The 24,779-nt window shown below is 45.1% G+C and overlaps 2 protein-coding genes across 2 annotated transcripts; one reads left to right on the top strand and one right to left on the bottom strand.

Annotated features, from left to right (window-relative positions):
* The first annotated feature begins 13,536 nt into the window (after positions 1-13,536).
* LOC123402388 (salt tolerance receptor-like cytoplasmic kinase 1) lies at positions 13,537-15,002 on the top strand. Its single transcript, XM_045096301.1, has 2 exons — positions 13,537-14,124; positions 14,211-15,002. The coding sequence occupies exons 1-2, from the start codon at positions 13,773-13,775 to the stop codon at positions 14,903-14,905; spliced, it is 1,047 nt and encodes a 348-aa protein (XP_044952236.1). The 5' UTR covers positions 13,537-13,772; the 3' UTR covers positions 14,906-15,002.
* Positions 15,003-16,693: 1,691 nt separating this feature from the next.
* On the bottom strand, positions 16,694-22,377 carry LOC123404360 (aldehyde dehydrogenase family 3 member F1-like). Its single transcript, XM_045098276.1, has 10 exons — positions 22,044-22,377; positions 21,846-21,914; positions 21,652-21,748; positions 18,449-18,655; positions 18,195-18,319; positions 17,999-18,103; positions 17,719-17,879; positions 17,510-17,600; positions 17,283-17,432; positions 16,694-17,162 (listed from the first exon to the last, which is right to left on the bottom strand). The coding sequence occupies exons 1-10, from the start codon at positions 22,254-22,256 to the stop codon at positions 16,926-16,928; spliced, it is 1,455 nt and encodes a 484-aa protein (XP_044954211.1). The 5' UTR covers positions 22,257-22,377; the 3' UTR covers positions 16,694-16,925.
* Between the last annotated feature and the right edge of the window lie 2,402 nt (positions 22,378-24,779).

Genomic DNA, 24,779 nt, shown 5'->3' with positions numbered 1-24,779 from the left:
TATATTTAGATCTTGCAATCGGATCTTTTTGTTTCTTGTTCTTTCTCTAGAAAACTACAAAAAATGGAATTGAGGATGCCTCATATGCTCCATATTTTCAATGTCTTTCGTGAGCATGATGGGAAGGAGAATTGTGCTCAAGTGCTGAAAGAAGAATTACATAGAATGCTTGGCATAGAATATGTGAATGATGAGCATGATTTCAATGTTGTTAGCATGAATTCTCTGAATACCCATGATTCTAATGATATGCAAAGCCACAAGCTTGGGGATGCTATATTTGATGAAGAGGATCTTTTTAGTTCTTCCACTTTGAATGATCAAAATTATTTTGATGAAAGCATGCCCCCTTTCTATGATCATTATTGTGAGGATACTTATGCTTTAAAGAAGAGGGATAATAAAACTTGTCATACTCTCGAGAACCCCTTTGCTAAATCTTGCTTTTTCATTGTGGACACAATTTGTAGTGCTCAAGTCTTTTACGATACTCCCACTACTATTCTTGAGAATAGATTTCCTTATGTGGAGAGTAGTAAAATTCCTATGCTTGTAGATCATGAAAAGAAAGCCTTAGGTGCTGGTTATATTGTTGAATTCATTCATGATGCTACTGAAAATTACTATGAGAGAGGATCATATGCTTCTACTTATTGCAATAGTATCAAGCTTCCTCTCCATGTGTTGAAATTTTTGAAGCTATGCTTGTTTTGCCTTCCTATGCTAATTGATTCTTGATTCAATAAATTGTTTGATCACAAAATCCCTATGCATAGGAAGTGGGTTAGACTTAAATGTGCTAGCCATATGCTCCATGATGCTCTCATCGTGTTTCAATGCTTACCTTTTATGTGAGCATCATTGAAATCAATGCCTAGCTAAAGGCGTTAAACGATAGCGCTTGTTGGGAGGCAACCCAATGAATTTATTTTTGCTTTTTCTTTCTGTTTTTCTTTTTCCACACCATCATAATTATGTTATGATTGTGCTTTTCGTGTTTTAATTAGTGTTTGTGCCAAGAAAAACCTTTATGATAGCTTGGGTGATAGTTGTTTGATCATGCTGGAAAAAGACAGAAACTTTCTGCTCACGAAATTATTTTTCATTTCTATTCATAAAGAGATTTTGAGTTGATTCCTTTTGCTGCTGGTAGATATGCTTTTTCCTAGGCCATCGTAATGTTTCAGATTTTTTGAGGTACCAGAAGTATACGAAGTATACAGATTGCTACAGACTGGTCTGTTTTTGACAGATTCTGTTTTTGTTGTGTTGGTTGCTTGTTTTGATGAAACTATGGTTAGTATAGGAGGGTACTAGCCATGGGAAAGTGAGAATACAGTAGCCCAACATCAATATGGGTAGAATTTAAGTTTGCTACAGTACCAAAAGAAGTGGTAGTTTGTTTTCTTGTGCTAATGTTATCACGAGTTTCTGTTTTAGTTTTGTGTTGTGAAGTTTTCAAGTTTTGGGTGATGTTCTCATGGACGATGAGATAAGGAGTGGAAAGAGCTCAAGCTTGGGGATGCCCAAGGCATCCCAAGACAAATTCAAGGACACCAAAAAGCCTAAGCTTGGGGATGCCCTGGGAAGACATCCCCTCTTTCGTCTTCAATCCATCAGTAACATTACTTGGAGCTACATTTTTATTCACCACATGATATGTGCTTTGCTTGGAGCGTCTTGTATCTTAGGAGTCTTTTGTTTTTGTTTGGTCACAATCATCCTTGCTGCACACCTTTTTGAGAGAAACAGACATGCACTCATCGTGATTTTGCTAGAATGCTCATAGTGCTTCACTTATATCTTTTGAGCTAGATACTTTTGCTCTTGTGTTTCACTTATATCTTTTGAGCTAGAACCTTTTGCTCTTGTGCTTCACTTATATCTTTTGAGCTAGATACTTTTGCTCTTGTGCTTCACTTATATCTTTAGAGCACGGCGGTGCGCGATTTGGTAGTTGGCTTATGCTATGAAAGTAGTCCCAAATGTGATAGGTACCCAAAGATGATACAAAAACCTCCATCTTCATGTGCATTGAATAGAAAGAGAAGTTTTGATTCCTCTCAATTAGTTTTGAGACGTGGATTCGGTAATATTAAGAGCTATGTTAGTAGGGTGTTGTGAATCTAGAGATACTTGTGTTCAAGTTGGTGATTCCCGTAGCATGCACGTATGGTGAACTGCTATGTTAGAAAGTCAGAGCATAATTGATCTATTGATTGTCATCCTTTGTGTTGAGGTCGGGATCGCGCGATGGTTAATACCTACCAACCCTTCCCCTCGGAGTATGCGTTTAGAACTTTGTTTCGATTACTAATAAAAACTTTTGCAACAAGTATGTGAGTTCTTCATGACTAATGTGAGTCCATGGTATAGATGCACTTTCACCTTCCACCATTGCTAGCCTCTCTAGTGCCGCGCAATTCTCGCCGATACACAAACCCACCAAATCCCTTCCTCAAAACATCCACCATACCTACCTACTATGGCATTTTCAAAGCCATTCCGAGATATATTGCCATGCAACTCCCACCGTGCCGTCTCATGACTTGTATCGTCACTCTCATATTGCCATTGCATGATCGTAAGATAGTTAGCGAGATGTTTCAACGTCATACGCCATGCTAGATCGTTGCACATCCCGGTACACTGTCGGAGGCATTTCCTATAGAGTCATCATCATTTTGAGCTGTGAGTAAATAAAAGTATGATGATCATCATTATTAGAGCATTGTCCCATGTGAGGAAAAAAAGAGGCCAAAGAGCCCAAAAAAAAAGGGAGAAAATAAAATTAAAAAAGAGGTCTAAGAGCCCAAATAAAAAAAGAGAAAAAGAGAGAAGGGACAATGCTACTATCTTTTTCCACACTTGTGCTTCATGATAGCACCATGTTCTTCATGATTGAGAGCTTCTTGTTTTTTCACTACCACATGCTAGTGGGAATCTTCATTATATAACTTGGCTTGTATATTCCAATGATGGGCTTCCTCAAAATTGCCCTAGATCTTCTTGAGCAAGCAAGTTGGATGCACACCCACTAGTTCTACTTTTGAGCTTTCACATACTTATAGCTCTAGTGCATCTCTTGTATGGCAATCCCTACTCATTCACATTTATATCTATTAGTGGGCATCTCCATAGCCTTTTGATACGTCGAGTCAATGTGACCATCTCCTCCTTTTTGTCTCACAACCACCACCACACTCTATTCCTCCTATAGTGCTATATCCATGGCTCGCGCTCATGTATTGTGTGATAGTTATAAAAAGTTTGAGAAAGTAAGAGTGTGAAAACAATTACTTGGCCAATACCGGGGTTGTGCATGATTTACATTAGTTGTGTGAGGATGATGGAGCATAGCCAGACTATATGATTTTGTAGGGATAACTTTCCTTGGCCTTGTTATTTTGAAAGTTCATGATTACTTTGCTAGTTTGCTTGAAGTATTATTGTTTCCATGTCAATAGCAAACTATTGTTTCGAATCTTACGGATCTGAACATTCATGCCACGTGAAAGAAGTTGCAAAGGAAAACTATGCTAGGTAGCATTCCACATCAAAAATTCATTCTTTATCACTTCCCTACTCGAGGACGAGCAGGAGTTAATCTTGAGGATGCTTGATACGTCTCCAATGTATCTATAATTTTTTATGGTTTCATGCTATTATCTTGTCAAACTTTGGATGATTTGCATGCCTTTTATATTTTTTTGAGACTAACTTATTAACTCAGTGCCAAGTGCCAGTTCCTGTTTTTTTCCATGTTTTTGACCCCTTTGAGAGGAGATTTTGAAACAAAGTCCAAACGGAAGAAAATCCCTGAAAAGATTTTTTCTGGAAAATATCAAAAATACCGGAAGAAAAAGATACCGGAGAAGAGTCCCGAGGAAGCCACAAGCCTGTGGGGCGCCCGCACCCCCCCTGGTCGTGCCCCAAGGGCTTGTGACTCCCTCGTGGGTCCCCTGACTTGTTCTTGACGCCATCTGGTCTTATAAATATGGAAACCTCCAGAAAGAAACCTAGATTGGGAGTTCCGCCGCCGCAAACCTCTGTAGCCACCAAAAACCAATATGGAGCCCGTTCCGGCACCCTGCCGGAGGGGGAATCCATCTCCGGTGGCCATCTTCATCATCCCGACGATCTCCATGATGAGGAGGGAGTAGTTCTCCCTCGGGGCTGAGAGTATGTACGAGTAGCTATGTGTTTGATCTCTCTCTCTCTCTCTCGTGTTCTTGAGATGTCTTGATCTCGATGTACCGTGGGCTTCGCTACTATAGTTGGATCTTATGATGTTCTTCCTCCTCTCCCTTCTTGTAATGGATTGAGTTTCCCCTTTAAAGTTATCTTATCGGATTGAGTCTTTGAGAACACTTGATGTATGTCTTGCACGTGTCTATCTACTGTGATCAACTTGCGGGTTTGTGACAATTGGGAACCTATGCATATGGGTTGGCACACGTGGATTCATGTGAGTACTCGATGTATGTTTTGGTGATCAACTTGCATGTTCGTGACATTGGGAACCTATGCATAGGGGTTGGCACAGGTTTTGACTCTCCGATAGAAACTTTGGGGCACTCTTTGAAGTTCTATGTGTTGGTTGAATAGATGATTCTGAGATTGTGTGATGCATATCGTATAATCGTGCCCATGGATACTTGAGGTGACAATGGAGTATCAAGGTGACATTAGGGTCTTGGTTGATATGTATCTTAAGGTGTTATTCTAGTACGAACTCTTGAATAAATCGATCAAAAAGAATAACTTTGTGGTGGTTTCGTACCTGACAATAACCTCTTCGTTTGTTCTCCGCTATTAGTGACTTTGGAGTGACTCTTTGTTGCATGTTGATGGCTAGTTATATGATCCAATTATGTTATCTTTGTTGAGAGAACTTCACTAGAGAAAGTATGAACCCTAGGCCTTGTTTCCACGCTTTACAATACCATTCGTGCTCACTTTTGTTACTAGTTACCTTGCTGTTTTTGTAATTTCAGATTACGAAAACCTATATCTACCATCCATATTGCACTTGTTTCACCATCTCTTCGCCGAACTAGTGCACCTATACAACTTACCATTGTATTGGGTGTGTTGGGACGCAAGAGACTCTTTGTTATTTGGTTGCAGGGTTGCTTGAGAGAGACCATCTTCATCCTACGCCTCCCGCGGATTGATAAACCTTAGGTCACCCACTTAAGGGAAAATTGCTACTGTCCTACAAACCTCTACACTTGGAGGCCCAACAACGTCTACAAGGAGAAGGTTGCGTAGTAGACATCAGTCAGGCTCCTACATTTTGATTTGATGGTATCCAGAGTAGGCATCGAGGTAGCACAGTGGGTCATGTCTCGCGGTGGCATCGATGATCTGGTCTATGCAGGGTAAGGGAAAGGGATCCTTAGGGCAAGCCTTAGTTAGGTCTCTGAAGTCAACGCACAACCACCACGATTTGTCTTTCTTTGTCACCATGACTACATTGGCCAACCACTCAGGGTGTTTGATTTCTTGAAAAAATCCAGCTTCGAGTAGTTTTGCTAGTTCTCCACCCATAGCTTGACGCTTGGGTTTGGAAAATCGGCATAACACCTGTTTTACTGGCTTGAAGCCTGTGATTATGATCAGGCTATGCTCCGCTAGTCTTCGTGGGATTCCTGGCATATCTGAAGGGTGCCAAGCAAACATGTCCTAGTTTTCACGCAAGAATGTGCGCAATGCTTCGTCAACCATGGGGTCCAGCTTAGCTCCAATGGACGTTGTTTTGTTGGGGTCCGATGGATACACCGAAAATTTGATGATTTCATGTGGTGGGTTGAAGATGTGGATTTGGACCTATTACCGAGCATTACATCATCCCTATCTACCATTGAGGGAAGTGTTGTTAATTCATGTGCCGCGAGAGTCTTGAACAATACCTCGAGGCCGAGCAATGCTATTTTGTTTTCGGCCCGAAGAGCTCTGTCTGGGTTACTTATAATTGTGATCATGCCATTGGGCCCTGACATTTTGAAGTTCATATACCCGTAGTGTGGTATGGCCTGAAATCTTGTGAAGGCATCACACCCAATAGGGCGTGATAACCGCTATGAAAAGGCACAATATGGAAGAGAAGTTCTTCACACATGTAGTTTTCAGGGGTGCCGAATACCACATCAAGAGTAACTCGTCCGGTGCAACGTGCCTCTTTTCCGGGGATGATCCCTCGGAAGGTGGTGTGGTTTTGTTCGATGTGAGATTTGTGAAATTGCATTGTCCACGGTATCCTCGTAAATGAGGTTTAAACCGTTGCAGCCGTCCATTAGCACCTTGTGGAGTCTGAAGCCATCTACTATGGGATTGAGGACCAGGGCGGCATGTGTTCGCCGAGGCGGGTTCTCTGCTGGTTTGCCTTGCCGAAGGTAATGGGTGTGTTTGTCCACGAATTGGTTGCTGCCACCTAGTGTATTTTGGTGAGTTCTCGAAGAGCTCTCTTCCTATGATTTTTTTGAGGATCTCGACGTTGTTATCCAATGGCGTTGCTAAATGTCTGCTTGAGGGTGAGATCCCGTGGATGGCATCTCCGCTTTTTGCGACTTGCCTAATGTAACATCCCAATTTTTCCTAATTGGGAATGTTTTACATTGTAGCTAAGCATCTATGCATATTAACTTAAATAAAGTTTGCATTTGAATTCTTTCGACTTTTGCTTTTGCATTTCTATTTTTTCTTCACACGAGAAATGCCGGGAAATAATCTCTTGCATGCAAGAGAGAGCGGAGGAAAATGTCCCTCCAAAATGTGAGGCATCTCTGAAATATTTTGAGCCAAGAAAGCCAAAGTTTTATCGTGAAAATAATTGCAAAAAGAAAATATAGCATAAGGGATTTTTTCTGAAAAAAACATTTTTTTTTTAAGTTTTTATTTTTGCCTTGGAAAAATGTTAATCGAGTAGTGGATATTTTTCTGATCATTTTGGTATATAATATCCTATATTAATTATTTTATTTGTTTCCTTTTTATTTCGTTTTAGTTTCTGTTAAAAAAACACGGGAGATATTTCTGCTGCCTCCCCATCGCGAGGAACAAAACCCTCGCAACCGCAGCGCATCCCTGGCAAACCGCAAGCACCACCCCCTTCCTTGTGTTTTTTTTCTTTCCCACTTTTATTTTCTTTCTTTTTTTCTTCTCTCTCTCTTTCCTTCCCTCTCCTTCTTCCTTCCTTTTTTCTGTCTACCGTGACCTTCCAGCGAGCTTGCCTTCCATGGCAGCCCTTGATTTCTTTCCTCCTCGGCCACCCCCTCCCCCTATAAAAACCGAACCCCCACGCAGCCCTCGCCTCGTTCCACCCCCACGCCGCCCTGCCCAGCCACCACTCCGCGCCCGCACAGCCGCCGGAGCTCCCCTTCGAGCTAGCAGCAGAAAAACTGTTGCTGCCTCCCCGTCGCCCCGGACGCCTCCCCTGCTGCCTCCCCGACGCCCCGGAGCCGACTGCCCCCTCCTCTGCCGCCCCACCCTACCGGCAACCAGCCCCCCCCGCCGGAATAGCCACCGGAGCTGCCCAGCTTCTCTCAGCCATGGTGAGCCTCTCCCTCCTCTAGTTTTCTTCTTGTTGTTTTTTTCCACCGTAGGATCTTAGATCAATGGGTTAGATTAGATGTGCATACCCCTTCGGTTCTTTTAAAAGAACCGACGGTTTTTCTGTCACTTAAACTGAGCCGGGTAGTTTTCTTTAGATTGAGACCGTGTGTTAGTTTTCCCTCACAGCAAACACCCATCAGCAAATCAGAAACTGCCACGTGTACCACTGTCTGTTAGAATCTGTTTTCTCTTTTTCTGTTTAATTCCAAAACAGAGAAAGTTTCAAATTTGTTTTGATCATAGCTTTTGATACCGAATTCCAATGGAGTTGAAACTTGTTTCAGTAGATCAAAAAATTTCTGTAATTTTTAAAAACATATAATTTGTCTATGTTTGAAATTTACAAATTTGAATTAGATCAGATTTAGTTTAAACCTTGTTTTGCTTATTCCAGGAGTTTAAAAAATGATTTTGATTTGATTCTTTTTCCTACTGCTTCCTAGTGATTATATCTTACTGTGGTATAAGTTTCAAATTTGTTTAAATATTGTTACTTGGGGTTTAAACAGAAACAAGTTTCTGCCTTAGCGACGTATAGTGAATTCTTTCACTTAGGCCATAGCAACTATTTACTTGTGATGTTATTTTTACTTGTTGTTTGATTGTAGTGCTTATGGTGTGTACTTTTTGTATCGGTAGATCACCCGGAGTGTGAAGCTTGTTACTTAGAAGCGCTCGATCAAGACAAACTATCATCAAGGCAAGTCATTTTGATCATACTATCTCCTATGTTTTTTGATGCATGGTAGTTTCACCTTTATCGCCCAATTGCATGCTGCTTAGGTACTTGGAAATTTTAGTATAGGTTGTAGTATCATGTGGTAGGCACACAACAACCCCGATACTTGGCCCCGGGACGACAAATTTCATATTGCTATGCTTGAGTAGACGGGATTTCGGTTGAGTGCATAACACGAGTGATGCGAGGTTGATTAAATAATCAAGACCGGTTAAGACAAGATTTTCAAGACCTCGTGATGCAATGCAACTCTGGGTGAAGGACGGTTGATCGGCTCCCTGGAGAAACCAGTGGATGATCCGGGATGCTGGAGACGACCATGACATCTTGCGGAAAGCTTCACCCAGGCTCGAAGAGACGGACGGAGGCTTCAAGACCCAAGGCTTACCTGCACAGCCACAAGTCATTATGGGCTCTGGCTTGGTTGGACAACGCGGCGACTCTGGACAGGCGATGCTAGCAGATGTAGAAGAACGGTAGGAATGGATGGGCACCGACAGGGATTCAGAGGGACCCGTTGAAAGACCATGTTTTGATCATTCGGTCTTCAAACACCCTGAAGTGCGAGGACATACTCGGAGGCGATCAAATCTTGTGGGGAACGTGTGCAAAACTCTGCAGAGTGCCCAACCTAATCGATTAGCCGTGTCCACGGTCATGGACAACTTGAGCCGAAGGCATTGAAATTCCCCTGAACTCTCGACACAACTTAATAATGATGTGGGTGTTAACAACAACTCGGGTACGAGAATTGGTTGGCGGAACCATCTCGTTAACAACAAACAATGTAGTAATATTTTGTTTCCAGCCCCTCTTGTTGTAGGAGAAAATTGGCTTTATGCAAAACTTGTAGCCCCACCTACCAAATATGCATGTAGAGATAGTTGATTATTATTTTTACCCCTCTCTTTGATGACTTGCCGGCATATTCCATATGCTGACCTACACGGCTGCAACGTATCATGTTGCAGAGTACTTTTCCGACCAGGAGTGAGGCTACGATCTACGCTCAGCGACATTCCCTGGAGTCGGATGGACTCGTCTACCTGATGCTTCCGCTAGTCTTCGTTAGATATCTCATGAGATGGCCTTCAGCCACTTTATTGTAATCCATTATTGTAATAAAGTACTCGATATGAGATTTCGATTAATAAAGCCGTGTGATTGAAATCTTGATATATACATTGATGTACTGAGTGTGTACCAGCATGATCTTGGGATGGTACGGAAACACCAGAGGCTTGACTCGTCTTGAGTCGGGTCGTTACACCTAATGATCCAGCAAGCTCGATGGCTATGAGTTGGGTTCGTATTCTGCAGGACGGAGTGTATGGGGCACGACTTGTCCAATAGTTGGTCAAGGACAGTTCTGGATCCTGCAACGGGTTTGTTATTTTTCTCGGCGGGCTCATGTTCGGCTGACAGTCATGGGGGCACGCTCTACCTCCGAGATCTTCTGGGTTTGTCGTCATGGATTGACTCCGTGCGCATCTGTTGAGTCTGCTAGATGCTTTCTGTGGCGAAGTATTTGCGTACGAGAGCCGATAGCTCGGTGAAGTTTTGAACGTGGTGACGGGTGAGGGCGTTTAGCATTAATTCATTATGGTAGTTATGCCGGAAGGTTCCTATGATTTCCTGGCCGTTGCAGTCCGCTATATTGTTTTTGGTAAGTAGGAATCTAGCCCAGAAGTGATGGACCGTTTCCCTTGGCTGTTGTTTGATGCGCAATCGGTCCCATATATCGGGCTTCCCCAAATTACTTGGAGAGTCTTCGACTTGGGGTGTGGGTGGGGACAAACTTTGTATCCCGTAGAATGTGGGTCCGAAGCTTTGGCGCTCGTGTAATGTACCATTGTGGAATCTGGCGCGTCGAGTTCGGGGTCAGGATTATGATCGAACACCGCCACTCGAAATCCAGGTCATGCGCTAAATCGGGGTTCGATACTAAACTTTTTTTCCGAGGCGAAGTCCGGATTTGAAACCAAAGGAACGATCCTGATGGTGAAAAACCCAAACATAAACCATTCTCACCTCCAACGATTGAGAGGGCGAACCTTCGGGCGGGTCCTCGAAGGTGGCAACCAAGTGTGTGATAGGTGGGACATAAATCTCCTTGTCGTCGGGTTTAAGTCCGGTTTGATCATAGGCCGAGGGTTGGACGTTAGTTATCCCCATGGCTTGATCCGGCTGAGTAGCTCATTTAATGATGAGATATCTGTGGAGTCCATGCTCATGGAGTTTATGGGTTCGATCCGCAGTACCATTGCTGCACGGGCGCTTAAGGTCGCACCCGGGCAGTGTTCGGCCGAAGATGATCTGGGTGTATGAACGAGATCGGGCATTAAGGCCGAACCCAGGGTGCAGGTCGCCCTAATGGCGTGGTCCACCGCTCCCGACATTAAGGCATTGGGACTTGCGAGCTCTTCAAGGGGAGCCGAAAGCTTTGTCAGAATAAGATCTCCCCGGGTGTCGCCGAAGAACTCTAGGTTTCCAAACCTGATCTCCTGACCAGGGCGAAGCTTCCGACCAGGCCAAGGCGGCCGGTCAGATCAGTGTGTTGCATGATGTTGCCGAACGCGAATATTTGTCCCGGGACTAATACTTTCTTGTTGCAGACATCATGGTTGATGATTGGACGAACCATCGATCATTTGGCGATCCTACAACGAAACTCTCAATGAAATCACCAATGTCGGTGTCAAAAACGGCAGATCTCGGGTAGGGGGTCCCGAGCTGTGGATCTTGGATCAATGGGGAATAGGAAACACACGGATAGTATTTACCCAGGTTCGTGCCCTCTCGAAGAGGTAAAACCATACATATTAATTGATTATATTGATATGTGTATTACAATTATGGAGTCGATCTACCACGTGATGAGATGAACTAAATCCTAGATGAGTAGGATAATGATTCTTCCACCTACGAACTAAACCCTGTGGTTTATATGAACACCAGGGGTACCTAGGGTTACCCATGGTTGGTTGTCATCAGGGAATAAACACGCCGATTCTACCATCTTGAGTTGCAGGACACACCAAGGCTTCAGAGGTTTCCTTCATGAACGCGGAGTTGTTTTATAGCTCGACCTTCCATAGAGCGGCCCACCTGTCCGACCCACAAGAGATAGACCGACAGCTCGAGGACCCTCTAGTCCCGGACTCCCTCACCTGGCATGAACGATGACTAGTCGAAGGAGCCCCCGAGCGGCAAGCGTTGGAACTACGGCCACTACCATGAAGTGGGATGGCCAACCAACTTCTGCAAGGTGATCATGGCCCCCAGCTGGAGGCCATACCTATGCCGCTGGACTTCAGGAAACACTTCTCATCGGTGCCACAGGAGTTCAAGATGAAGACGAACATCGACTCCTCCTCGAGGGTGACTATACGGTTGTTGAACGACAAGGTCATCCTCGATTAGGGCCAGGCCACCTTCATCGTCGTCCATCAGATCTAGATAGGCTTCATGGTGACCTTTCTACTCACTTCCGACATGCTAAAGGTCATCATGTTCAATGATGATGACATTGAAGTGGTGATCAGGTGCGGGAAGCACGACAACGCCTTCGCCGTGAACCCGTAGGACAACCCTGACATGCTCCAGGTGCTTTTAGTTTAATCTTGAACTGGTTTGCGTTTAAACTGATGTGTGTGTTTTTATTGTGGCACAATATTTATATCTGCTTACTATTATGTCTTGTTATGTGTGTTTTTCTTAAGGCCGTTGTGTGTTGATAACCTCACCATTGCATCCAAGAGGTTATCAGACAACAAGCTGTGCATGCTACCAAACAGTTGTTTGTTCGTTTTTGCACATACAAACGGGTAATCAAACAACGAGCGACGGAGCGAGGAAAGAAATGAAAGGTGTGCACACCTCAAGAAAAAATACTCAACATAATCTTTTGAGCAAAATTAATACATACTAAAAAAACTCCAAATTCTGAATGGGCCACGGCCCATCGTGCCTACACGCTCGCTCCATCACTACAAACGGCATGCCTAGAATGACATCTCATGCAGCCTAAAGTATATGTAAAGAACCAAACTATATATAAATATTAGTTTTGTGTCTGTTTTTTTTACCTCAGCCAGACCTTGTTCATGCAGGCTTCACTGGCCGGTTCCAGCAACTACGGCTACCAAACACGTCCTAACTACAAAGGCGTGACGATGATGCGTTTGACATACACAATATGCTGTGAAGTCAAGCACCACGAGTAGTTTGTCGCCCTAGGGTCGGAGCTCTTGTGCAGTCATGGATCTGTGCCTTTCCTAGTCAACGTCCGAAGCGCGTGCTCGGGCCCGCATGTGCTTGTCCTAGCGGTGTTCATACTGCATACACGCGTATGCCAATCGTCTCTGAAATGTTTATTTCTAACCAACACAGTAGTCGTTGGGTTTGGGTAGGATAATAAGATGCAATGCATACTGCCGTGCTCCACTGTGAAAAAGCAGAAATCCACGGACGGTAGCAGGATCTGCATCGCACTATGGGCGGGCCCTCTGGCGCGCAGTAAATCCGTCGACAGCCATACGGAGGCTCTCGTAATAAACTAGTAGTAATGGGCAGCAAGTAGGATAGGATCTGGATACTGGATAGTGGGTTCACAGTGCCATGTGTTGGCCGGCCGCACAACGGTACGTACCTTTTGCAGCGCAGTAAAAGCAAGCACGTCCGTCGAAACTCGAAAGTCGATTTCCCATTGGCCCGTTGCTCCTGTCTGCTCCACGACTGCTCCATCTCCGTTCGGGATCTTTTGGTACGTACTGTACGTACAGTATAGAACGCACTTGCCCTGGGAACGGGATGAGAGATCCCATCAGAAATGCTTTGTTAAATGGAACAGGCCCCGCCACTTGGTGCCGCCCGCCGGTAGGACGTCACGCTCCGTGCGTCCGATCTAGCGCGCGCGCGCGCGCGCCCACTGTTGGTTGACAGATGGAAATACCTGTCGAAATGAAGCACCCACCTCTCCCTCAACAGTCCAATCAGGAATTCGAGAATGTTTTCTTAAGGGTTGCCGAAAAAAACACATGCCGATAGGGGTACCCAGGCAGGACTGCAGAGGCATATATCACGCATCTCAAAGCATGCCTAGACCTTTCTTTACGCACAATGATTAGTGGAGCCCCACCCAAGGATGCGACTGACAGCTCGCGTAGTAGGAGTATATAACAACGGAGTCCAGTGGCCATTCTTTGACCGGGCCCTCTCCCGCAGGCGCAGGCATCTCCCAAGCGCAGCCAGGGAGGAAAATACGCGCTCCTACCTAGCAAGAACAGCGACGGGAGGGCAGCCTCTTTCCGATCTAGCACTGTATTCCATTCCAGTAGGCAGTAGGCATCTCCATCAACGACGCTCCTCGGCGCTCCACGCACGGTGCGTGTGCGTGCGTGTGTTGCTGCGCGCAATGGCAATGTTGCCCCGGTGCGGGCTGTTGGACTGCCTCCGCGGCGGCGAGCGCGAGACCCCTGCGCATGACCCCCGCGTCTCGGCCGAGCCGAGCGGCAAGAGCGGGCGGGCGAGGCGGCTCGATTGGGCCGAGGTGGAGTCGGTCACCGGCGGCTTCTCCTCCCGCGTGATCGGCCAGGGCGGCTTCAGCACCGTCTACCTGGCCTCGCTCACCTCCTCCCGCCTCGGCGCCGTCAAGGTGCAGCGCAGCAGCGAGCGCCTCCACCGCCTCTTCCGCCACGAGCTCGACGTGCTCTTGTCCCTGCGCCATCCCCACGTCGTCCGCCTCCTCGCCTACTGTGACGAACGAGGTACACACACACCCACCCACGTCTTGGTCAACCATCTAGAGTTAGAGTGTCTCTGTAGCTGATCTTGTTTTGTTTCCCGGGTGCAGAGGAAGGCGTGTTGGTGTTCGAGTACGCCCCCAACGGCGACCTTCACGAGAGGCTCCACCGGAGCGGGCAGAAGCGGGCGGCGCTGCCGTGGGCGCGGCGGATGGCCGTCGCGTTCCAGGTGGCGATGGCGCTGGAGTACCTCCACGAGAGCCAGGACCCCGCGGTCATCCACGGCGACGTCAAGGCGTCCAACGTCCTGCTCGACGCCAACATGGACGTCAAGCTCTGCGACTTCGGCTTCGCACACGCCGGCTTCTCCGCCGCGGTCCTCCCCGCCGCCGCCGCCAGGGCGTCGGCGCGCCACGTCATGGGCTCCCCGGGGTACGTCGACCCGCTCTTCCTCCGCTCCGGCGTGGCCACCAAGAAGAGCGACGTCTACAGCTTCGGGGTGCTGCTGCTGGAGCTCGTCACCGGCCGGGAGGCCATCTGCGCGGACACGGGCTGCCGGCTCGCCGTCACCGTGGCGCCCGTGGTCAGCGAGGGCAGAGTGGCCGACGTGGTGGACCGGAGGCTGGGAGACGCGTACGATCGCGAGGAGGCCGTCACCGTGGCGGCGCTTGCGTTGCAGTGCATCAACGCCAGCTCCGGGCTCCGGCCCTCCATGACGGACGTGGTGCGCGTCCTCCAGGAGAAGACGTCGGCGTTGATCTCCGCCGTTGGGCCTAAGCCGGCCAGCAAGACGGTCGTTTCGTAAAGGTGTACCATACGTACGTACTACTGTCGTAGGGGTGTAAATGCTTAGGTAGGGCAGCAAACTTTTTCTCACTTAAGTGGATCAGTTAGCGGTTGAACATTGGAGTCCCGTACAATTTTTGTGATGTCATGGATGGGGTTGCAGGCCGGCACGTAGTGGCTCATTAATCAATTCCGCTTGTAGATCTTACACAGTTGTTTTTTGTTTGAGATAATACATGGGGTTACGTCTTACGTGGTTAATAAGCTAGTAATACAAACACCCACCCATGTGATCTTGTGGCCGTACTAGTTTGACTCTTTGAGTTTGAGGCGAGTTTACTCCTCAGGAAATCAAAGTCGATCTTCAGCCGATATCCCGCCATTCGCTGCGTTGAGTGAATGCATGTGATCCACCATGGTCAGAAGTGTTGTGTTTACTCAGCTTGGATGCACGTCCATGCATCATGCACTCCCTCCTCCCCTGCCGATCAAATGGACACAGATCCATCTCGTTGCTTGCAGCCGAGTCCCCAACAGTGGTTCAGTTTATTATTCTCCCTCTTTTCTGCTTGGATGATTGCAAGCAGGAGAGCAAACGAGCAATGCAGAAGCACGAGCGTGCGCGCGCGTCTCTCTGTCGTGCCATGCATGCGTGGATTATAAAAGGGGAGGCACGAAAATGACCAAGTCACTCACGGTCACGGGAAAGGAGTCGCACGAAAATTCGTGGATCGGTTGCTGCTGTTGACGCCCTAATCGACAGCCTAATGACGGCCTGGATTGGGATTTTTTTTTTAACAACGTTATTACTAGCGCAAGTTATCCACGACTGAAGCCTTCGAGAACACTACGGGAAGGCGAGGCCAATTAAATGTGCCGTGCGTAACAGTTCACAAACTGCCCTGGTCGATAAGTCACCCGCTGGAGAGGTGAGTTGGGTCTCGTTAGTACTTAAATTGCTGGTTGCGACGCATGATGGAACGCATTGCATCAACTTTTTTTTTTGAGGAGTTCAATGTGAGGGTATGTGCAACTAACTCTTGGCTAATCGGTTGGCTTTGCGAGATGAAAATATCGATTCAATTCTGGATCGACTGCCATGATGCAAAAAAAAAGGGGTATAATTAAGTACTCCTGAAACTAACCTGAAAGAGTCCTGAAAGAGTATGTGCAACTAACCTGAAAGAAAGAGTCCTTAGACATTACAGCGCGGCCGTTTGGAATACCGTATGATTAAGTATAGTACTCGCGTCCACATCCCCTGCCTTCCGCGAGGCCGGACAGAGAAGAACTTGTATATAGGGTACTCAACGACAGCTGGGTTTCTGAGCTGAACGGCAAAGCTGGTGAATTTTAGCGTTTCTCGCGCTACCAATCACATGCAGACCAGATCGCTTCGCGCACAAAAGTCTCCCCTCTTGCTGTTCGTTCGTGTTGAATTAGCGCGAAAACAAATGCTCGCAACGTGATTTGGGAGCAGCAATTATGCCTGGCACCAAGTATTTAGGCTAGCTGTTCTTGCTTGGTGCGGTCTGAAACCATCGTTTCTATACGGTTGGCCCCTGCTCATGCCACATGTGAGATTTGGGAGCCATCGATCAGTTTGCGTTCTTAGTTTCCCATTGGTCGGTTTAACGATCAACTGCTAGCGTGCTGCATTATTGCTCGTTTTGTTAGTCTTAGAATAAAACTGTGGAAAATGTTGTGCCTTGTGGAGTGTTCAAGGGGGCTGCCCGGATCCAGTCTGAAATTGTTTATTTGTACCCATAAAAAACTGCTGGATCAGGAATCCGCTGTGTAAACGTGGTTTCGCCGGCACAGGTAAACACCTAGGGGTGTTCTCCCGAACTGTATTATATTGCCAAACTTTTGAGGAATCACAACACTTAACAGAACCTGTTTACACACTTAGATAATCCAGTTTTATTATGAACAAAAGTATATAGCATTTATGTGGTTTGAGTCCATATGCTTTCGTTCATCTGGCGTAGCTTCTCTTGGCTATTTCGCCCGGCCTCTTTCTCCCGGTTTTTCTTCCATCATCTCCTCAAGCCGAGCAGTCCAAGGAGTAGAAGTATGTAGTTCGTGTTGAAAACATGTCTCAGCATCCCGATTTTACTGTCATCCCATGGCGGGTATCTGAACATGAACTCGATTAGGAAGCTTCTCTTGAACACCGCCTTTTTGTTGCTGAAAAGCTCGAAGCTGTATTTGCCGTGGTACTGTCCGAATCCGCTTTGCCCGACGCCACCGAACGGGAGGCCTTCCACTACATACTGCAACAACGAAGTAGTCATGATTACATCAATCTCAACCGTGAAAAGAATGACAACACAAAGTTTTATGCTGCGAAAACGTGCGCGGTTCGGAGGAATGAGGTGGACAAGTTTGCATACCTGCACAATTGCGTCGTTTAACGTGATGCTCCCGGATGACGTTTCATTTATAAATCGCTGTTTTAGTTTCTCGTTTTTGGTGAAAGCATAGATTGCCAATGGTTTCGGCATCGATGTCACAAATTTAATGCTATCTTCGATCTTCTTCACCTAAAAGCCCACATGTACGTACACCATCAGCACCATAGTATTGTGACCTGTCACATAATATTGTCCATTCGACATACCGTGATGATAGGGAGCAATGGGCCAAATATCTCCTCAGTCATGATGTCAGAATCGAGTGGCGGATTTAACAATATGGTGGGTTCAATGGTCCTGCACCATAGGCAATTAGGCATAATGTCATGAAACACCAATTTGTCAATTTATTTTGTACATTTACATACCCATAAGAAGGATGCAGACACATGAAAGTGAAATTCTCGGAACTTACAATGTCTTATGGTTCACTGATCCCCCGTGCACCACTGAACATGCCACCCTCTTATCGTCCAAAAAGTTGCTTAACCTCTGGAAATGCTTTGCGTTCAATATCCGGGCCATGCACTCTGGTGTAGCGATAAACCTTTTTACCGTCGATTTCAGTAGCTCAATCTTCATAGAGACAAAAAATAATGCATGCTCAAGAAGTAGTCGGAAGATATATGTGGTGTATGTGCCATGAGCTTATATAGTGCTGTAGTTAACTGGACATCGGAGTGGACCATATATACCAGAATAGGAGCAAATTTCTCCTCGACCAAGATGTAGTCGATGGCAACACAAGCTTGTCCGGCACAAACTGACCACTTCGCTCCCGCTATTCGATTCACTGCAATCTGTATAACCAGCACATGAGGTACATAGTTAGCTCGTCACTCATTGTGATTCTTGTTGCAATTTGAAATATGAAAACATCCTGAGAATTACCTGCCTATCCCTCTTACTATCGAGCTGATCAACAATGCACGGACATTTCGACCCAAGTTCAAGGGCGACAGGGGTCAAGTGCTTTGCTGCTTTTGTCAAAATAATACGCCCTACATTGGCGCTTCCTGAACAACACAAATAAAAGGTCATCACATACATTGATACATACACACAGAAACAACAATTTGATGGCATGCTGTCTGTAGTGACATCATTTGTGAAGAAGCAAGGTGAATTTTCAAGTTTTCTGTTACCGGTGAAAAGAACTTTGTCCCATCTGTGCTCCATTAGTTGTTCTCCAACTTCAGGTCCACCTAAGACGACCTTCACAGCCTTAGGATCAAGGTACCTTGGTATATTGGCAGCAAGGAATGCGGCGGTGGATGGAGCAAGCTCGGAGGGCTTTACAACTACAACATTGCCAGCTGCTAGTGCGCCAGAGAGTGGCTCCAAAGCCAAACCTGCATTACAACACACCGCCATACCCATATTAGGTAACTATATAAACTTTTCCTAAGGAGGGAGACAAGGTAAGGATTAATTGTGCAAACATGTACCCACGAGCGCGACATACACAAATCAAGCTTCAACTATGATCATTAACATATCATGAATATAGTTAGATTCTACAAGAGTAAACAACAATGCGGTGTTAGATTTTGGGAACATTTGTTGAAGACATGGACTTCAATTCCGCATACATTTCTACAATCCGGAAGGAACTATTTTGCTTCCCAAACAATTTGACACCGCTTTAATTTTTTGAATACTAAGAACACCACCACCAAAAGAATTCATAAAATCGTTGAAAGGGATTTTTAAAATATATTTAGGGAAATATGTACACCGATTAGCAGGTGTCTGGCTCCACCGCGGTTTATAGAGATCGTGAGTAGCCAGGTTGTGAAAATACATGATCATGCTAGCCATAGTTAAAGAGCAAACCACAAACACAAACCATGTTACATGATTGAGAAAGAGTAGTCAAGCTATCCAAACAAACATGACACATGCTCACCTTGGGTATCACCGACACCTCAGAGGAAGGGATTGCTGATGGTATACCTCAGTTGAACTTAGAACCATCCATCTCACCTTCCTTGTTAAAATTGTCCATTTGGATGTAGAACTCACATGTGTGGCCCTTTTATGTGTGCCTGAGGATAGCTTGAAAGAGTTGGTATATTTTGCGATTCTACAATCGTGGGAGGTATTTCTCACCCATTGCGAGGCGGAGGGCGAGCGCTCTACTGGGTCAGCCCGTTACTATAGCAGCGACAAAAGTTTTTTCATGTGTGGTTCTTATATCATTTTTCTTACCATCCGCAGAGATTTTCTTTGGGTTTCTCTTGTTTTCCTCGGGTTTTTTCTCTTCAGGTTACTTTGTTTCTTTCCTTGTTGTCATCGTTTTCATTGTCTTTCATATTCTTTTCTTTTCATTTACATTTTTTCTAACACATGTCTACATTTTTTTGTATACATAGTGAATATTCCGTATACATCAGGAACATTGTTTATACATGTTTACATACATTTTTTAAATACATGATTAACATTTTAAAAAATATATATGTTTTGATGTCTATTTTTCTCCCACGCAGTTTACATTTTTTTATACATACAAACATTGTTTATAGACGTCTAACCATTTTTTCAACTACATGTTTTTGAAAAAATGAATACGTGTTAAACATTTTTAAAATACATGCTGAAAACATTTTCTTGAATAACACACAATCTTTTTTTAAATTATGGAAACTTTTTTCATTATATAAACAATTTTTAAAATGTCTCAGACATATTTTCAAAACAAGTGAATATTTATTACCATATGACACCTTTTTTTTGAATTACATGAACATTGTATACATATCAAAAGATGTCATGTATTTTTTGAATGCGTGAACATTTTAAAATATCACGAGTATTCCTTTTCATGCTATCAACATTTTTAGATGATCAACATTTTAGATGAATTAATAGTGAAGATTTTTGTAATATTATTTTTATTAAGTTACTTTAAAATATATGTATTATATTTATCTAACAAATATGAAAAAGAAATAGAAAACAAACGAAATTTATACTGAAGAGGTACCAGCATGATTACGGGTGGGCCCATCGAGAATGTCCTTGAGGTTGAGTAGCTTGTGTCTCGCTTCGGGCGACAGACAAACGCACCCTACTAGGATGATCCTTCTCTTCTTGGAGTGAGGCGGAGCCTATCGGAGTGTATATGTACCAACATGCTGCGTGATACTTCAACTCCGCTTTCATTGTTGGTTTACACATATAGGCTTCCATTGGTTTGAACGAATTTAGTAGGAACTCTATAGGATAATATTCTTACAGAAAAGTTTTCCTTAGAGGGTACTTTCTATATTGCAATAGTATAGCCTAAATGTAATTGAACATAAATGAGATTCTTGCCTAGTCAGGGAATACTACCCATGTAGATGTAGCTAGATGTGTAGGCACAGAGGGTTGTGGTATATGCACGGAGTGGCTGTACATTTCCTTGATTCGTGGCCTTGCTCAGGATGTTATGCAGAGGATCGACATCGAGCACAAATAGAAGAGGGGACAACGATCCCCTTGTCATAATCCTCTCCCATGTCGGATAGGGTTGCCAACAGTGTCATTTAGCAAGACTCTTGAGGAGGCTGATGAGAGGAGTATGGAGACCCAACCTCGAAAACGTGTCGGAAGCCAAGATACCGCATGAGATCCATAAAGTAGTCCCGATGAACCGAGTCAAAGGCGTACTTGATAAGTAGTCCGAACCTCTATTTCTTTGGTTTGAAGGAATTTCATCGGAATTCTATAGGATAGAATTTCTATAGGAATTCTTTGGTACTCCTTGTTTTGCGGGAAAGTCCTATTCTACTTCCGAGCACAAATGCTCCCTCGTGAACAGTAAAATCGAAATAAATAATAAAATAGTTCAAAAAATTCTGTTTTTTTATGATAAACTTTGACAAATGTCTTACATGCGTATCAAAATTCAGTACTAAACAAAATTTGTGGAAGTCGCAGCGAAAACAACAAAATCAACTGTCCAAAATGTATCAAAAACTAGCATTTTTAGAGCAGCGATTTTGTTTTTTTCGTCACGACTTTCACAAATGTTATTTCGATCTGAAATTTTGTAAGCATACAAAACATTTATCAAAGTTTATCACAAAAAAATAGATTTTTTTGAATGTTTTTACTATTTTTTTGATTTTATTGTTTATGAGGGAGCATATGAGCTCGGGATTAAAAACTCCATGTCCTTGTTTTGCACCATTATAGCCTAAATGTAACTGAACAGTAATCAGATTCTTGCGCAGTCAGAGAATACTGGGATACTGCTCAAGTAGTTGTAGCTAGATGTGTAGTGCACACGTCGCAATTAGGAAACGGAAAAGTAAAGGGAACAACACTTGTGTCGCTAGAGAAAAGAAGTTAGCGTCACCTAGTGGCAAATTCCAGCAGGAGAATACGAGCACGACGCCGAGAGGCTCTGGCACCACCAGCGCGGTCGCCGGGAAAGAAACCAACGGCGCTTGAGCCTACAATACAGGCACCAAAACAACAAGTCATGGCCTCTACAATCAACAGCAGCAGCCTGCTTAATTAAGCTTTTCAGCAGCTGTGGAGGGAGCTTGCCTTCTCGGGAGCCGCCCATCTCTCGAGGTTTTTCAGCGTGTGGTTGACGGACTTGACGAGAGCCCCAAGCTGAAGACCACCAAAACAAAACAACTTCACGCAGATGCACTGAAACCGAAATTCATGGCCCAACCAGCTAGCGGACTGAAGCATGGCATGGACGCTGCCAGATTTCGCGCGGACCCTGCCTGTGCGTACCTCGTCCCTGTAAGATTCAGCGCGGTGCTTGCCGAGGTCGTCGTGGAGCGCGTCGAAGATCTCCTCCTCCTTCTCCGTCAGCAGCCTGAGGAGCCCCCTGAGCTGCGACCGCCTCCACGCGAGGTCCTTGGTCCTGCCGCTGTGGTACGCCTCTCGCAAGCCGCTCAGCAGGCCGCCGAAGCCATGCTCGGGCTTCTCATGCAGGCTTCCCATGGGAAGAGAGACGGAGGAGCTATGGCTCACGGAGTGCACGCTCGCCGGTTGATGGCCGCGGTGTCGCGCTTCAGCTTGCGGAATGAAGCGCGCTCCGGATGTCGTGTTAAATAGCGCCAACGCGCCAACTAAACAGAAAACGAAGAAAGGCGTGTAGTAGTACGCCGGGCCGTGTGGTTGAAATAGGGCGGGCCGTTCATCAATGCGGTGGTTTATTGTCATCGTATGCACAGTTGGATTGGCTGTGCTGGAGAACGTGGCGGTTAGCTTTGCCTGTCCAAATTAGATATAATAACGTATTACTAACATTACTGTACTACTACCAGTAGTAGATTGTTGTGGTGATCGCTGGTTGCCGAAACGGGCTTTCATTCAGCTTTATAAATAAAGTAAACATCAAACCAAATACACGATCGAACGATATAAAATGATGAGGTAGCCCTCATACAGTGCTGATTTCAAGATCACCGGCTCACGCAAAACCTACTACGCTACCGAAAGAAAGTATTGGGAGAACTGAATACAACGAGAGAATTGATTTTAACCCCCCTTCCCTCCCGCTCGCACGCCTTCGATTTTATGCCCCCCATTTTGCTTGCCTTCCTCTGAAGCCCCCGATGCGGCTTAGTTTTTGTTCCCTTACCCCCCTACGCTGTTATCTCTTGATTTAAGTGGACAAGGAAAGAATCCAGGCTTAATATATTTGCAAATGCCAAATCTGCCCCTGTCCATTTTCCTTCCAAAAGGCACGAGACGGAGCCTTCCCTCCCTGTCCCGACCTAACCGCCACATCTCCCCCAGCTACGCCTGACCTAGCCGCCACACCCGCTGCGCCCGCCGTACGTCGCCCCCTGCTCCGCCACGTTTCCCCTCATCCGTCGCCTTCCATTGCTGGCCAAGGTAAGGCAACCTCTCCCCCTTCTGTTTTACACATATTTTGAGCTCTTCCTCTCATACGGTTTCTAAATCATTGAACCCTAGGTGTTGTGTGGGATTTACATGGGGTTTTGAGTGTGATGGGATGGATTGACGGAGGGGTGTGATGGATCTGAAAAGGTAACATCATATTCCCTATTTTAATTGAAGTATGCATGAGTTTTGGTGTGTGAAATTTTTGAAGTCATGAAGTCATGTAGAACATGGTTGAACTTATTATCTATGTTATCATTGAATGGATGTGAGACTGTTATTCCTAGTCTATTTGTGTTAAAAGCTATTGATTGTTGCAAAATATTTTGTATAGAGTTCAACTCTTTTAAATTGAAGGGTATTTTGGTCTATTCATGTTTCTGTTTGATAGTTATATGCTAACATACTTGTTAATCATGTTAAAGAGGGTATCGGCAACAGTTAGACAAAACCGGGGGGAGGGTTGAGAGGAAGGCAAGCGAAGAGGGGGGCATAAGATCCAAGGTGCGTGAGCTGGGCGGGGGGGGGGGGGGGGGTAAAATCAATTCTCCCGAATACAACACCACACAAAGCCCTAAACACCTAAGCTCACATTGCGCAAATCAATGATATTTAGCTTGCCTTAACTCGCGAAACCTTGCTTCATTTAAAGGTTTTGTGAAGATATCTGCAAGCTGTTTATTAGTGTTGAGGTAGATGAGGTCAATCTCCCCGCGCTTGATATGCTCCCGGATGAAGTGGTGACGAATACTGATGTGCTTCGTCTTGCAATGCTGAACCGGGTTGTTGGAGATTGAGATGGCACTAATATTATCACAATAAAGAGGCACTTTGTCACATATGACACTGTAATCCTTTAAAGTTTGCCTCATCCAGAGTAACTGAGCACAACAACTTGCAGCAGCCACATATTCAACCTCGATGGACGAGAGAGAAACACAATTTTGTTTCTTGGAAGACCAACTAACCAGAGAGCGACCAAGGAATTGGCAGCCTCCGGAGGTTGACTTCCTATCCACACGGTCTCCCGCCCAATCCGAGTCTGAATATCGTGAGAGATCAAATGAAGCCCCTTTGGGATACCATAAGCCAAAGTTTAGGGTATGAGCCAAATATCGAAAGATTCGCTTGACCGCCACATAGTGGCTTTCCTTAGGTGCGGATTGAAACCATGCACAGATTCCCACACTCAACATAATATCCGGTCTAGATACACAATGGTAAAGTAGAGAACCGATCATAGAGCGGTATACCTTTTGATCCACAGCTTTACCATTGTGATAGAGATCAAGATGGCAGTTGACAGGCATTGGAGTGTTGGCCTTGGCAGGTTTTATATCATCCATCTTGAACCTTTTGAGCATGTCTTGAGTGTATTTTGCTTTATTGATGAAGGTGCCTTGACTTCGTTGCTTGACTTCGAATCCAAGGAAAACTTCAACTCTCCCATCATAGACATCTCAAACTCTTTAGTCACCAGAGCAGCAAATTCTTCATTAAAAGCTTTGTTAGGAGAACCAAAGATAATATCATCAACATATAGTTGGCATATGAACAAGTTCCCCTTGAGCTTCTTAGTAAAAAGAGTGGGGTCGATTTTCCCAACTTCAAATC

The sequence above is a fragment of the Hordeum vulgare genome, chromosome 6H, assembly GCF_904849725.1.
Source record: "Hordeum vulgare subsp. vulgare chromosome 6H, MorexV3_pseudomolecules_assembly, whole genome shotgun sequence".
NCBI lineage: Eukaryota > Viridiplantae > Streptophyta > Magnoliopsida > Poales > Poaceae > Hordeum > Hordeum vulgare.
This window is presented reverse-complemented; position numbering and strand designations above follow the sequence as displayed.